Raw genomic sequence first — 15,123 nt, forward strand, 5'->3', positions numbered from 1 at the left:
AATTGCTGTGATCTGTTTTAATGGGAGCTGTGCTTTTGCACAATGCTTGCAGGCTAGAGAAAGCATGCTACTGTCACACTGAGCTCAGGTGGGAATAATTGTATTTTTGTTTATCACTGTAAAATCAACAAAATTTAATCTTTTAAATATTGTTGATAGTCCAGCAAAACTTTGATAATGTCACCTCGTTCACATTATCTCTTAGGAAATGTATCATTTCCATTTCCTACCTGGTAGGTTTTTACTTTTTATTATTTTAAACCAAAACATTTTCTTGTGCGTATCATTTTAACTTTTCTATGTATTATTTTATTACTGATGCTGGTCTTTGACCGTAGTAAAGGAATTCATTCATTCACATTATCTCTTAAGGATAAATTTTACACTTATGCTCATTCCTGATGCAATCGTCTCCATCCTGTTACTCTTGGGATATGTTGGACTACAGCTCCAATCATCCCCAGCCAGCATGGAGATGGGGACAGCTGTCTTACAATGTCTTAGTATACAGTAAGTGTTCTCTCAAGTAACTTCTCACTGAATAATGCAGAGCTTATAAGTTTACATTGTTCTTTTTTCTGTTTAAGGACATGCACACCTGACAGATTTTAATATTGCAACAATTGTCAGAGATGGTGAAAGAGCAACTGCTTTAGCTGGAACTAAGCCATATATGGGTAAGTAAACATTTCTCATTTGTCTTCCCTGCAGATATTTTCTCATAATAAGCCATTTGATCATACTCCTCCCACATGGGGAGTTCAGATTTGGAACAACTTTCCTGACACAGCAGTCAGTTCCATTGGTTAAAACCAGACCATTTATTAATGGTATAGAAATCCCAGTAAACCAAGTGTGAAGCAAAAATGCTACTTTTCCTCAAATCATAGAGAGCCAGCCAAGAAAGTGTTACTTGATACTTGTACTTAACAATTCCACATTTGGTGACTGCACAATATATTCACTTGTGGCTCATATTAAGGGGCATAGTGTGCCTTGTATGACACACATGAAGCATGGTATGATGTTGGTGACACATAAAGTCACATTTTAAGCTAGAACACCCATATCTTTATCTCCCTGGGCCATTTTAGGCCCAAGAAATGCCTTTTTAAGAACATTGTTTGCTTCCTATTTTTAAAAAGGTCTCTCAAAGCCCTGAAATGGCCGGGGGGGGGGGGGTGTTACAGTTGAGGTGAAATGTTGCAAAAATGACTCATAGAGGACCTTGGGGACCATAAAAAGGACCTTGGACACATATCACCCAAGCTATCATATATTATTCAGTGTAGGGTTTTCCGATATATCCTAACAGTTGTTTAGCCCAGAGTACAACAGCATGTGCATGCAAACACTGCCTGACATTGCTCCCAATCTTCTGGGAAAATCTAGAGCAAAAGGTGAGTTTTTTAAAAATTCACCTTAAGGGTTTGGTGCTGAATTTGCCAGATATCATCAGGCATTGGGCTCTGCATCATCTGAACTGATCACCCCTAAAGGCATGGTATTTTGCCTGTGCAATCATGGTCTAAGGCATATCCAACTTCAGTGGTTTTCGGGGCCAGTTTTCCATTCCAGGGACCACACAGGATGCCAAAAATACCCTAAAACAAAATTGGAAGAAACTTGAAGTCAATGTGTCGTTTTGAAGAACAGGTATTTTTTAATATTAGAAATTGGAGGATGGCCTGCAACTTGGATGTGCTCAAGGGTGCCATTTGCCTTCTTTTTTTAGTCAAAAGGCATGACGGGTATTTTTTAATATTAGGGGTTGAAAGCACAAAAACAGCAATGGGAGGGGCTGCATGCTCCCACATTTTGCAACCCTGGTTATAATACATACTCTAGGCTGGTGGGATGTCTGTTCCAGGACCAGAGTGTACTAAAAGTCTCTCCAGCTATTGGTAAATATTTTCTGAAATAGCTTACTTGAAGGAGACAGGCACAGCAGGCTGGGCATTTGAAGGTAGACAGTATCTTTGCATCCAGCACTGTTTTGCTTCAGTCCCAGTCTCTCCTAAAAGAAAACTTTGATCTTTGGAAAAATATGTAGCTTAACCAGAGTTGTAGCTACTGTTGGAGTGGGGGGACAAAATGAGGGCATTGTCGCCCAGATAACAGTTCTGCCTACACAATGAAAATTTCCTTCAGACTCTGCATTTCTAGCATTGCAGTAACTTACAACTTCAGCTGTATTCAGAGATACAATTTTAGGCATCCAAAGAAAAGGAGAAGACAGTTACCAAAGAAATGCAAACACAGCAAATATAAGAGTTCTAAATGTGATCAATCTTCAGTGTCTCATTCTCTGCAATGCTAGACACTGGCGGACTGAAGGAGAATTTTGTGGGAGTTAGAATTTTTATTTGGTATGGAATTATCTCATTTTGCCACCACTCCCATAGCTACACCCCTGACATTAATGAGGAAAGTCGTTACTCAGGAAGCCAATTTGCCTTCTCATTGGAACACTGGAAGCTGCCAGACCTATCTGTGCATTTGTCCCAAGTATGGTCAGCCCTAACAGGGAACAGTTCCTTGGGTTGTCAGAGAGGACTTTCTTTTTTAATTGTCGACATCATCCATGCAGATCTTATGCTTTACCACTGAGCAACTCTTCCTTACCACTTACAGACTCTAGGACAGGGTGGGTATTTTGCTGCCTTCCAGATGTTGTTGGACTACAGCTCCCAACCAGCATATCTTGTAATGAGGGTTCATGAGAGTAACAATCAACCAACAATTTGCCCTCCCCTACTCTAGGTCATAAAGCTGCTATTAAAATCCCATGTATCCCAAGTTTTCATCACAATGTAAAGCAGATTTTGAATTTTGTACTTAACATTCCCATTCATCCTTCTGAGCCAGGTCCATATGTGCAATTCTTGTTTTATAATCTCCATCCCCCAACCCTTGGAAAAGTTGGCAAGAATGCAGATTTACACCCATTAATCTTGGAGTAAACCCATTTGAACTGAATGGGATTTCCTTCTGGGTAAATGTGAAAGCTCTTTACTGCATGAGCAATGGAAGCATTCAACAGTAGTCCCTCATTTTTTTTTCTTTTCAGCTCCAGAGATCTTTCATTCCTTTCTGAATGGTGGATCTGGTTACTCTTTTGAAGTTGATTGGTGGTCACTGGGAGTGATGGCGTATGAGCTTCTTCGTGGATGGGTACCTGCCATGTTCTTTATTTTTAAAATATATTTTAGCTTGAAGACCTTGCTCTTTTAGTCTTTATAATCTTTCACAGTAAGCATAGCTTTTCATATCTTGTTTCCTTCTTCTCCCCCTCAGAGGCCTTATGATATCCACTCCAATAGCCCAGTGGAATCTTTAGTCCAGTTGTTCAGCACTGTCAGCGTCCAGTACACAACAGGATGGTCAAAAGACATGGTGGCATTACTGAGAAAGGTAAAGGACTATCTCCCTAATAGAGCTCTCAATTATTCATCAGTGCAAAGCAATCAAGAAGAGCCTTGATCCAGAGGTGGGAGCACACAGTGATTTGCCCAGATATTTCTGCATTAAATAAAACATGAATTCAGTATCTGTTTGCTCACATGCTTCCCAGACCAGAATATGTATTATCCTCACTGGATTAGTACAGTGTTTATGTATGTGGGGTGTCTTTTCTTTTTAGTGTGACTAAGGACAACAAAGAAGTTAAACTTTTAAAGGTATATTTCATTCATTCATTCATTCACTTATTTATTTATTTATTATCCTACCTTTTCCGCTTAATACCTAAGGTGATTTACAGCATGGTTCAAAAAGAAGTACAGCTAAAACCATAGTAAATTGTAATACTAAAATGCAATTAAACAGATGGTGATATTAAACCAACAGAATTCTTTTAAAAAAACTTCAAAGGGAGAAAATATACAGCAAGTTCCATTAAAACTCCCAAAGCTAGATCAGTATCTCTATAGTGACCTCCATTAATGTATACATCTATACAACAACCTCCGATAAGAGCCCCAAATCTCAATCTGTTGCCAAAACCCTACTTGAACTAAAAGGTCTTTGGCTGCCAAAAGAAAAACAGCAGGAATATATATGATAATATATTACTGTAAATATATATTAATAGTATTATAATCATCTTAATTATAGTAGTAGCATTGGTTTTAATAATACTTCTCACCCCTTTCATGTGGGTTTATTCCTACACTACATTTTCAGAGATTGATTGGACAAGCAAAAATTGTGGTGGAGTGGTGCAAACCCCATGTTTTCAAGGTGGGTTCATTGTCCCACAGAAGTTCTCCACTTCTGCTATAAGAGGACATACTAGCTGCATGTTTTCTGAATGAGAGCACTCCTGTGAGACAGTGACAATATACCACAACATTTTGTTGCAGATTCTGCTTATATACGAGACATGGACATCCTATGGATTTCCTATAAAGAGTCCATGTCTTTATATACGAGACATGGACATCCTATGGATTTCCTAGTATAAATGACCTTATGACACATTTCTTTCACAGTAACAGCCCCTTAATGTGATGTGTCTTGTTATGTAATGTTTTTCTATTTTGATGAGAGAGGAAATTCTTCATTTTATGTTTGCAAATGTTGGGTGTGAGATGTCAGCATCCTGTAAAAAAAAGTACATCCAGGTAACAGTGGAAGTAGATAAGTGGCTCCAATATAAGAAAGTGTCAGAACAATATACATAATTAAAGTTTGATTTTAAAAGTGAAGTTCCATTATGAAATAATGCCATTGAAAGTTACTCAGCAAGAGCACAGATGCCCTCTGCTGGATTGGTATAGTAATGTGGCTTCAAAAATATTGTCCATAGAAATGAACATACAGTAATATATTCATAGTATAGTAAATCTCTACTGTATGGAGAAAATTATAGGCATATTTCAGAGGCTTTTTCAATGCTTCTGGCCAATATATATTGTTCCCATACTTAAAATAAGCAACCAAACTGAGATCATGTTTTCAGTAAAGTGGGTGGAACAGTGACAAGGTAAATATTGGTTGAATCACTACCTTCAAGTGACAAAACTATCAGATTGCATCTTGACTACATGGAAGAGTCAGTCTGGATCCACCCAAAATGTGTGTCACACCATATGATTTGTGTTTGTTGCAGTACTGTCATCACACTTAACAGGGACCAGAATGTTAGACTCAGGTTTTATCAGAATTTAAAATATTTGGAAAGGACCTTAATCCAATGTTTAACAGTGCTGATTCTGAATGCTGAAGGTCTGAGGCACTGAACTTAACATTCCCAACTAGGTAGCAAAAAGATGCCTACCTGATCAGGTAGCAAAAGTATGCCTACCTGATCCAAAATGATGCCTACCTGATCAAATTAGGTAGCAAAAGGATACCTACTTGATCCTTAAGCAGTGCTGCCAGTCACCATACACAAAAATTGGTTAGCCTGAAGCCTTTGCTCCATGTGTGAGCCTTGGACTACTCTCATCCTGTTTTCAAAAAAGCAAAAGTGATCACTTTGGTCTCTTCAAAAGCAATCTGCCCTTTTCCCAGGAGTCAACTAGTTGCAAAGAAGAGAAGAGGTGTGCACAGAGACAAAAGGGATGCAGCCCACTGCTGACTTTTTCTCAACACATCACTTCAGAAATAATGCAGCTGTTATTGGCAGAAATGGTGTCCACTCCAGCAAGGACAATACTGAGCAAGACAGATGAAAAGTCTGGCCAGCTACAAAGTAGTTTCCTTTGCAATGCTCTTGATTCCCTATTGGGACTTGCCTACCCAAATCAAGCTTGACTGATGTTTGAAAGTTCAGCCCTGTCTTCCTACTGTTGAATTGTGTGAGGCTGTTTTCCATTAAAGATTAATTGGGGGAAAACAGAGGTACCAGTTTTGTATAACTGGAACAGCCATATCACCCAAACAGTTTGCAGGTGACTGGTTGTGAAAAAATCCCGATCAAACTCCATTCTCTACCTAAAGATATAGACGTGTTTGTTTCCAGTCGGTAACAAATCGATTATTGCCCCAGTTCTCATTGTGTGAGCTTTAATGAAAAGAATGGTGTTACTTTTGTGTACACTCCATTGCCAGAATGCAGAAAGGAGCCTTGGGAGGGAAAAGGCATTGAGCCAAAACTACCCTGGGAAGCTTTGCTCTCTTATTCCTCCCAAATCTAAGAACAGAGAAAGCAAAGGAGAGCCAAGAGCAGCTATTGTATTTGGAAAGAAGACAGCCTGGCAATTTTTAATGTGATTGGCATGGCATTTTGTATTCTTTGTTCTAAGAGAGATTCAAATGTTGAATTGAACAGGTGGTATGGTTCTCACAGCCCTGCACCATGTGGAAGCACAGAGTTAGCTTGAAACCACCCCATTCAAAAAATATATCTGTCCATCTTGCACAAGGGTGAGGTGAAGCCATGTGCCACCCCAAGTGTTCATGCAGGACAAGCATTTTTAACCTACAAAATTAAGATTGCCAGACTGAAAACTGCCAGCAAGCCAGCATGGTGTAGTGGTTTGAGTATTGGGACTATGGAGACCAGGGTTTGATTCCCAGCCTGGCCATAAAACCTCCTGAGTGACCTTGCACAAGTCACATGCTCTCAGTCTCAGGGAAGGCAGTGCAAACCTCTGAAGAAATCCTGCCAAGAAAACCCCATGATGGGTTTGCTTTAGGTCAGGAATGACTTGAAGAAATGCAACTAACATAAGACTTGAAGGAACACAACAACAACAACAACAACAACAGTCAGAAACGACATGAAGGCACGCAACAAAAGACTGAAAATTGGAGACTGTTTTGATTGTTGTGTAGAAGAGGAGATTTTCACAGGTGTTGCTTATTACCTGATTGTGAGACAAACAGCACCTGTTGAAATTCCATCTTCTACACCAGGGGTAGGCAACCCTTTTGAGCCGGGGGCCAGGTTGCTGTCCCTCAGACAACTGGGGGGCCGAAGCCAAAAAATAAATAATTAAATAATTTTTTGAAAGATTAAATAAATAAATAAACCGGGACAAATGTAGGACAAAATTTTCAAATGGAGGGCACTTTTTAAATAAAAAATGGAGGTCATGCGAAAAAATTTGCTGATTTTTAAAAAAATGTTAAGATAAATGCATGTTTCTGAGGCTTCTATAGACAATTGCCCCACCATGCCCCTTGTGCGAGACCCCAAAGGCCCCGGTGGCAATCGGGGCAGGACCGGGCTGGGGCCGGTCCCAAGGCCTTGCCAGGCCGCATCCGGCCCGCGGGCCGCAGGTTGCCTACCCCTGTTCTACACAACCATTAATGCTACAGGATCCTTCTCCAGATTTCAATCTGACAACCCTATGGCCAGTAGCTCTGTGGCATTTTGGGAGGGCATTCTAGGAAGTCTTTGGCCTATTCAGGCCAAAGATGACCACAGATGAGCAGGGGTCAAATGAATTTAAATAAATTATCATTAGTGTTACACAGACGCTCCCAAGGCTTCCGAGGCACTATTTGTCATTCAGAAGGCCAAAAATTTGGAGATGAAAAGGAAGGATTTGAGATGGTCCTCTAGTAAAGCTAGTCAATGCAGTCCCTCCATACTTAGCAGTTGTGCTTCCAATTTCTGCCATGAAATAAGCAAACATTTATTTCATGATAGAACAACAAAAAAGTAATAATCCTAGATATTTAGCCTGGTGTAGAACTGACCCAGTAAGCTCACTGTTTATGGTCAGGAAAATGGTGACCAGAGCAATTCTAAGGGTTAGTACGTGTGTGTGTGGTGAAGTGCCATTTCCAAACCTCTTCCTATTTGTGCTGGCTGGGCTAAATCGTCTTGCAGTGGCCAAGATCTTACACTGGGCTTATGGAGCATAAATATCTCCATCCAAAGTTATGCTTTGCCTGTTCTTGAATGGCAGCATCGCACAACCAAAGGTGTTTCTGGACCTCTTTTTACAATATTTTATTATCTATTTACTTCCAGGATTTATGTCCTGCCTTTCTCTTACGGTGGGAGAATGTTTAATTATGATTCTACAGTCGGCCCTTCTTATACACGGATTTTTTATACACGGATTTAAGCATACACGGTTTGAAAATGTTCCAAAAAAGTATAAATTTACCTTGATGTTCCATTTTTTTATTAGGGATACCATTTTGCTCTGTCATTATACTTAATGGGACTTGAGCATACACGGATTTTGTTATACACGGGGGATCTTGGAACCAAACCCCAGCGTATAACAAGGATCCTCTATATTTGAAATGCCATGACTCCATCCTGTGGAATCCTGGGATTTGCAGTGGAAGGAGGGATATTTAGAATTCTCAGCCAGAGAGCTTTAGTACATCTGCAAACTATAAACTACAGCGCACCTTCAGCTTACGGGGTGTGGGATCCGTTCCGGACCCCCCCCCCCCGCGTAAGCTGAATTCTGCACATGCTCAAGCCCTGTTGGAATGAATGGGGCTTGTGCATGCGGTGGCGCAGCAGCACGGTGGCGCAGCAGCACACACACCGCCCCTTGCATCCCATGCGGCTCTACACAGGTTTGAGCATATGCTCAAATCCACGTATAGCGTGCCCACGTATGAAGCATACTGTACAAGATTCCACGGAATGCAGTCATGGTAGTTTCAGTGGAATCATAGTGCTATAATTGTGTAATGTGAAAGTGCCCCTGAATACACAAGTGAAGAAATAAAATTTCACTAATAATAATAAAAATAATAATGTAGAATCAGGATGGGTTACAACAATAAAGAAATACAATATGACAATAAGAAAACTACAGTATAATGCAAATCAATTAAAGGTCAAATAAAATACAAGATTGCAAAATGAATATAAAAAATACAGTGAACATAATCCAAAATACAAAACATAGCAATCCAAAATACATAAGTTAATAATAAATAAGGTATAACATAACATATTAATCTAACTAACAATTTCCAACTCTCCCCTGGTAGCCAAAAAAGAAAATGCTATACAGTATAAAATACAGGGCAACAATAATACAATAACAGTGGGAGACTAGTCCCTTATACTTCCACCAGCATTAACTAATAATAACAATCCTCTCAGTTTAAAATAAATTAAACAATTAAAACAGTTCAAAACCCAGTCAGATGCCACACTCCGTCTCCGCCTCCGCCTCCTTCTCAGTAGACTTTTGCGGGGCTGTAGATGTGCCGGGGTGATGGTAATTGGAGCTGGAATTTGTAGAGCACCACTCTCCATCTCTGCCTCCCTCTCAACAAGTTCCAGAGAGGCCGAGTTACTTCAGCGTCACACAGCTGTCCCTTGTTGCTTCTGGGCAGGGGGGATGACCTCCAGGTCTGACTTCCTCTCAGGCTGGTGGAGGATGGTCCAGAGGAGAAATGCTGAGGCTTTTAAATTTCACTAGCACCTCCAATACACTCAAACTAGTGACTTATCTAGTGATCAGTTAGACAGCTGGCTGGAGTAAATGCACATTCACAAAGCTTGCCACTGTTAGAGTTTGGGAGGAGAAGTTGCTGAAGATCTGTAGAGAAAGTTTGGAAGGAAACAAGTAGAAAAGGTTGTGTTAAACATTTGAACAAACTTTTAGGTAGTGATTGGCACATGCATTGGTCTTCTATGCAACCCTTCAAATATCCACTAAGGGATGTGATATTTTCACAATGTATGACTCTGGGGATTATCACACGGGAGGGACAGTGTCTTTCTCCCGTCCCTAAACTCGGTTAATTGCACGATTGGGGATCACATCCCTGCATGCTTCTCCCATCCCGTTCTTCTCTCATGGGTTAAGTGTCATGGAGCTGTCATTTTATATTAATGGGAACTCCATTTAAGGATGGGAGAAGGATGCTGTCCCTCCCATGTGTTACTCTCCTCTGTCCCATGATTTCAACTTCAGATGATGGTACTTCTGCTATCACAAAAATTGGAGCCTTTTTTTTCTATTGGCCTGAAGTTTGGCCATTATAACGGTCAAAGGCAAAGGGGGTGTTAATAGAATGGCTGCAAGTTTCATTATCATTTATATAGAAAATACCTAAGTTACAGGCAGTAGAAGTCTGACTGGCTCTTCTATTCAAACAGAGGTACAAATGAATAAGCTAATGGACAAATACAATTCCATTAAATGAAATTCCTATTCCAATGGATAAAAATCATGCAAATGAACTGTAAAAATTAAAATGAAGGGGAAAAGGAGCCTGTCTCCATTGCCTTCACGTATCTTATGAGACTATGAAGAAACAGTTTTGTCAAGATAGTTTTATCTCACTCCTCAACATTTCCTATTTCAGCTTTTGACTGTCAATCCTGAGCATCGGTTTTCAAGCCTAGCTAACATCCAGACTTCCTCCTACTTATCCAATGTGGATTGGGATGAAATCTGCGAAAAGAAAGTAGAGCCAGGTTTTGTTCCTAACGTAAGTAAAAGCAATGTGTACATTTGCTTCTGTCCCTGATCCCTGTTATTTGCAAAGAAGGCTGCACTATAAAGCCAAAGATTTCCCTGTGGCAAACCAATGTGGGTTTGGTAGGTACCTTGAATTATCTGACTCATCATTTCCTTGGGTTTGAGGCAATACCTTGTTCTGATTATAACAGAAAGGCCGCCTGCATTGCGACCCCACCTTTGAGCTAGAAGAAATGATCCTGGAGTCACGGCCACTGCACAAGAAGAAGAAGAGACTTGCAAAGAATAAATCTAGGGATAACAGCAAGGACAGCTCACAATCAGTAAGTGACTCTTTTCAGTTGCCAAAATAGAACAAAATGTTGGAATATCATGCTTTTGTACACAGGAACATAAGGAGCTGCCTTATATTGAATCAGACCATTACTCTATGTAGTCCAACTTTGCTAACTGACTGCAGCACAATGCCTCCAGCTTTTCAGACTGGATTCTTTCCTAGCCCTACCTGTATATTCCCTGGCAGTATCCTGTCCAGCGACTAACAGGGCCTGACCTTGCTTAGCTTTCCAAAGCCAAACAAAATTTAATGTGTTTTAGCATAGTTTGGTTAGTTATTTTGCATTGCCCCCCACCCAGAATAAGTCAGAACTCTCTCCTAGAAAATCCAGTTCTGCTATGCTATTGACCAAGTATCTATTCTGTTTTCCCTTTTAGTTATGGAGCCCTGGTGGCACAGTGGTTAAATGTTGGTACTGGAGCCACTCACTCACAGCCACAAGGTTGTGAGTTCAATTCCAACCAGGAACTCCAGGGTCAACTCAGCCTGGCATCCTTCCAAGATCACTAAAATGAGTACCCAGCTTGTTGGAGGCAATTAGCTTACACATTATAAACCACTTAGAGACTGCTTAGTTCAGTATGAAGCAGTACAGAAATGTAGCTGCTATTGCTATTATATGAGAATGAAGAGTATTTATTTCCAAAAATCTCAACTTCTGTTCTTTGATTCTCTACCATATTGGACTGTCATGGGAATAATGTTTGCAATGGCAGAGAACCAGACTTTTGTTGAGCAGTATGTTGTACCAGCTGCTTTTACTGCTGCAGTTTTGAGTGGGGGGGGGGTCCTGATCAATACAAGCATAACTTAAAACAGTTTAAAGTTAAGTTTAGAAACTTAATTGTTTTTAGAAATTTGGGGTTGAATGGGAAATATATATTTATGTATTTTAATGATATATCTGTGTGTCACCTTGTGTGATTTTTTTAAAAGAACAGATTAATGCAGAAGTGGGGTAGAACGGACTGCTGAATAACCCTGAATGACTCTTTGAGTCATCTGTGTGCATTTTGCTTATGGATAACTCTTTAGATCATCAATGTGGTGTAGTGGTTAGAGTGTAAGGCCAGAACTAGGGAGGCTCAGGTTCAAGTCCCTGCTCAGCCTTAAAGCTTGTTGGATGACCTTGACCTGTTCATTCTTTCTGAACCTGATCTACTTATCCTCCTATTATGAGAATAAAAATGGGGAGGAGGACCATGAGTCAAGCCAAGATATAAATATACCAGCAGTGTCACCCAGTGCAGGAGTGAGGCTAGCAGAGGCCGGACTTCTGGGGGCTTCCAGTAGGTGGGGCTCTCCCCGCACTGCCCCTCCATGCACATGCTGGAGGGAACAGTGCACAGGAGACAAAGTGCATGGGGGACAGGACAGTGCATGCAGTGTATGTGGGTGGAGGAAGATATCCCATCGAGCACCAGATGGGGCCAAGGTCTGGGCACCCGATGGAGGCTCTTCAGAGCAAACAGCCGGGCTCCTCCTGGGTCAGAGGGGGGCAGGTGTGAGACTAGCCCTGCAGGATACCCAGGAAGAGGAGAGGGATTGCCTTGGTACCTCTACCCAGAAAATTCCCAGGAGGCAGGGGGCAGCTTGACCTCCCCCAACAGGGAGTCACCAACTTCACTTTTCCAGCCTCCTCCCCCCCCCCCCCCCCCCCCCCCTCTCCCCCTCTCCCCCTCCCCCCCTCCCCCCCCCCCCCCCCCCCCCCCCGAATCTGCAGCTTCTCTCTCTCTCTCTCTCTCTCTCTCTCCCTCCCATTCCTGCTGATTCCTCCTCCTCCTCCTCTTTTCCTTCAGAGGTCAGAGGGACGGAGCATGAGGGATGGTGTGGGGGGAGGCTGACTGGGTGTCAGCCCCCCTCCTGGGGTGTCACCCATGTGCTCTGCACACACCCCGCACACTCCCCACTACTGAAATATACAAATGAATAAGTACAAAAATTACATGGACCAGAAGTATTACGTTATGGGTGAAGATCCGATATCAGTGAGATGTAATGTAAAGGTTGTGCAGGCAGAACTCCTCTCATCCTCTCCATGACTCAACTTTTCACTGCTGCAGCCCCAGCTTCATAGCCATTCAGTGACCAGTAGAGCCATTCAGTGAACAGTGGAGGATATCAGAGAAGCATTGGTCACAGAGGATGATATCATTGTTTTGCATCTGGCTATAGGGACATAGCCAAATGCTTCTCCAATTCCTCCCAGTTTCCATTGGCCACTAAAGAAGCCAAAATGTAAGTCTTGGGGGAGAGTTGTCATGTGAGGTTGGTAAACACTTTCAACCACTGCAAGAATAATAACATCAGCAACAACAAAAAGGACTCCCAGTGATGTCATGGAATTCACTAACAAAATGCATCACATGATGTTATTTATTTTTTACATTTCTGTCTCACCCTTTGTCCAGGGAACTCAGTGCATATATGCAACAATACTCTATGGACGTGCAAGCTAGGTTGAGAGATTGGAAATATTACTTTGTGACTGGATTGTCTGAAAAGTTACCTTTTTAGAGTTCAGGTTATTGGATGATCGTGTTGGCTGGGTAAATACTGAAGTTTGTAGTCCAAAATTGTTTCCATATTTTGATGACCAGCTCAAAGCCATCCAGTAACCTTCATGACTGAATGTAGATTTCAGTACTGGTCTCCTGGCTCTTAGAGTGACAGTTTGACATGCTACCATACGGCTTGGGTCCAGGCTACTTGAAAGACCATATCTCCCTGTACGAGCCCACTAGAGTATTGAGATAATCTGGAGAGGCCTTTCTCTCTGTCCCACCACCTTCTCAGGCACATTTGCTGGGAACAAGAGAGAGGGCCTTCTCTTTGGCTGCTCCCAAGCTTTGGAACTCCCTCCCTAGAGTGGCCAGGATTGTGCCATCCTTACTATCCTTCCAATGCCAGGTAAAGATGTACAGACCTTTTAAGCTGAGAAGGACTGGGTTTTTAATGCTGAACTATATAAATTTTAATGGCTTGTATTTTAACATGTTATATTTTAATTTATAACTGTTTTAATTCTTATAAAAAATAATTTTTTTAATTTTTATATTTATATAGTTTAATATTGTTGTACTGTTTTTAAATTGTATTGTTTTCTACTGTTGTTCGCCGCCTTGATTTCCTGCATTGGGAGAAGGGTGGGATATAAGATAATAATAATGATAATAATAATACCACAATATATTGTGGGGAATGTAGTGCCAAAGTAATCTAAAGAAAACCAAAACAAAGGAGAGCATACAGTAACCAAGATTCTGGGTAACAAAGATAAAATTTTCTTCCTTTATTTTATGTTAAGCTTTTATACTCCCCAAGTAAACATCATTCATGGACATAGGGGCACAGCAGTGTAGATTTTGAAAGTGTGTTAATTGTTTTGTTTTCTCTAATAGGAAAATGACTACCTCCAGGACTGCCTTGAAGCAATTCAGCAAGACTTTGTAATTTTTAACAGAGAGAAGTAAGTTTGGGGACATGATTCATGAGGAAGGGGGAGAGGGGGTTGTTTTCATTGTCTTGATTCCTAAAATAATAAATTACTCATGGAAAGAGGGTGGATTAGCTGATCAAAAAGAGACCAGCATTCTAGAATACACAGATTTGTTGTACTAAATTTTCTCTCATGCATCAAGAAGGCATTGTGATTTTTCTTCAATATTTCAAGTTTTACAAATATCGCATGGCTTATGTATTTTACTTCTTTCACTAATTTCTGCTGACTTGTCCATTTTTACTATGCATTAAGTATTCCTTTCCTGGAATTCTGAATCTGAAATACATCAAAATTGGGGTGGCTGAGATAGTGAGCGGCTGAGATAGTGACACTTTTGCTTTCTAGTTGCTCAGTGTACAAAAAATTTGTTTCATTATTTAAAAATATTATGTATAAAATTACCTTCTGCCTATGTGTTAAGAAACATAAATGAATTTGATGTTTAGACCTGGGCCCCATTTCCAAGATATTTCATTATGTTTATGCAAATATTCCAAAATCCCAAACACTTCTGGTCCCAAGCATTTCAGGTAAGAGAAAGTCAACCTGTATTACATTTTTCACAAGGAAAGCTCTTCAACATATCACTTACATTATGAGATCCAACCTCCCATATTAAATATCCCCATTGCCCCGGACAAGTGCTTTCTCCCTTTCCTGTCTTACCAAAACCTCTTTTAAAATGTTCCTAAATCATAGCTTAGGTGTCATTCCATGCATTCTGTTCCAGTACATTCACTCTGTGTACAAATAAAAGAGTAAGATTGTGCCACTGCCCCAATTTTTCTATGCTTCACTAGTCCCTGTCTGACCAGTTTCACTGCTGAAGATCTAGAAAGCTCTGGAGTCAGGTCTACATTCTGATTTATATTGTTATTTTTATTAACAACATTTATATAGCTGCCCCATAAAACAAGTTC

The 15,123-nt window shown here is 40.7% G+C and overlaps 1 protein-coding gene across 3 annotated transcripts in view; it reads left to right on the forward strand.

Moving 5' to 3' along the window:
• Window positions 1-15,123, forward strand: part of STK32C (serine/threonine kinase 32C) — a 249,608-nt gene that overhangs the window by 230,587 nt on the left and 3,898 nt on the right. For all 3 annotated transcript variants that reach the window (XM_042460811.1, XM_042460812.1, XM_042460813.1), the window contains 6 exons: window positions 588-677; window positions 3,071-3,174; window positions 3,298-3,414; window positions 10,249-10,374; window positions 10,556-10,687; window positions 14,103-14,170. In XM_042460811.1, the coding sequence (XP_042316745.1) occupies window positions 588-677; window positions 3,071-3,174; window positions 3,298-3,414; window positions 10,249-10,374; window positions 10,556-10,687; window positions 14,103-14,170 (637 nt within the window). The remainder of the gene's footprint in view (window positions 1-587; window positions 678-3,070; window positions 3,175-3,297; window positions 3,415-10,248; window positions 10,375-10,555; window positions 10,688-14,102; window positions 14,171-15,123) is intronic.

Source organism: Sceloporus undulatus, chromosome 3 (assembly GCF_019175285.1).
Source record: "Sceloporus undulatus isolate JIND9_A2432 ecotype Alabama chromosome 3, SceUnd_v1.1, whole genome shotgun sequence".
Lineage (NCBI taxonomy): Eukaryota > Metazoa > Chordata > Lepidosauria > Squamata > Phrynosomatidae > Sceloporus > Sceloporus undulatus.